Source organism: Aplysia californica, unplaced genomic scaffold (assembly GCF_000002075.1).
Source record: "Aplysia californica isolate F4 #8 unplaced genomic scaffold, AplCal3.0 scaffold00086, whole genome shotgun sequence".
In the NCBI taxonomy this organism is placed as follows: Eukaryota; Metazoa; Mollusca; class Gastropoda; order Aplysiida; family Aplysiidae; genus Aplysia; species Aplysia californica.
In genome coordinates this window covers 65,562-66,895 of record NW_004797356.1, presented here as the reverse complement: position 1 = coordinate 66,895, position 1,334 = coordinate 65,562, and the positions used below count along the sequence as shown (strand labels likewise).

The 1,334-nt window shown below is 33.6% G+C and overlaps 1 protein-coding gene across 1 annotated transcript in view; it reads left to right on the top strand.

The window, feature by feature from the left end:
• The window catches only part of LOC101864677 (phosphofurin acidic cluster sorting protein 2), a gene marked incomplete at its 5' end in the record, with an annotated part of 31,696 nt that overhangs the window by 21,417 nt on the left and 8,945 nt on the right, over positions 1-1,334 (top strand). Inside the window, 2 exon segments of the mRNA XM_035968811.1 lie at positions 260-362; positions 1,209-1,251. Coding sequence (XP_035824704.1) covers positions 260-362; positions 1,209-1,251 — 146 coding nt within the window.

Below are 1,334 nucleotides of genomic sequence, written 5' to 3'. Positions count from 1 at the left end.
CCCCACACACACACACACGCACAAACTCACGCGGACACACACACCCACGCATGTGCATGGGCGAGCACACACTCGCATGCACCCACACTCACTCATGATAAAAAATGTGGACTTTATGCAAGAAAGGTTTTGTTTTCTGTACCTAAAAACTGTCAACATAGTCATGGCACATAGTCTTGTATTGGTCTAAGATTAAGTGGTTGCCCTTCAGTACTTCTAAGATACTTCCATGACTGATACAAGTTTTCATCTTTTGCAGATTCCCAAGACATTGTAAACAGAATATCCAAATACTTAAATGGTGCAAATTCCTTACATCAGATGCCCATTGCGGAGGCACTTATCATGTGCAAAGGAAGAAGGTATGTTTCTGGTTGTGCGGCCCCAATTGATGGTGGTTTTTGTTCATTACCAAAGTATTGTTTAATTTTTTTTCTTCAGATAAACTTGTGTATGCACTTTGTACATGGCACTTGCAGTTTCAGTGGATACCTGTAAACATATTACATCATCTTTTATGGCTGATTTCAAGATTTGGGCTAGGACAACTGATCTTTCTTGAATGTAAAATTGTGGCTTACGTTTCACAAATAGCCAGTTTTTTGAATGAAGTACTTTGGGTTGAATCTGCTCAGCTTATTTTTAGGCTGACTATTCCTAAAGTTGTTAATAGTAAAGATGTTGGTAAACTTAATTTCATTGTACAAAATGTCCTTATACTTTAACATTAATTATCTGTGGAGTTTATAGAATAAAAGTCACTTCAGACAAAACTCATAAGTTTGTAGTTCAGTTTGGTAACCACACTTTCAATGGAAATGTAGAGTTTGCAAATAAATTCAATCTTGAATCAATTCAAGATTGAATTATACTTTGAAAGTGAAAGAAAATAGGCTTTCTAATTGAGGGGTGCTTCATATAAATAGAAAAACTCCAGACAGATGTACAACATTTTTAAACTTTGTTAAATCTTCTTTTGAACAAATTTGATTAGTGGACAGCCATCACTAAGATATGAAATATAAAAAATGCATAGTAAGTTCATTCATTATTATATTAAACTTAATGATTTTGCCATTGTATTTGTATGTTATGTGCAGCTTTATGTTAATATTTTAATGCCAAAAGAAAAGGGAAGAAGAATTTCCTGTAACCTTTGATATGTGTTACAACTTAATTTTTTATGTTTTTTTTAAATTCCTCTCCAGCTCTGATGAAGTGTCTTCGCAGATATTTATTCCATTCTTGAGTGTGAGTATAAAGAAGCCCTGAAAATATGTCTAACATAGAAAAATACACAATGACAAAGGTATATGAATCAAAGAAAACTTCTG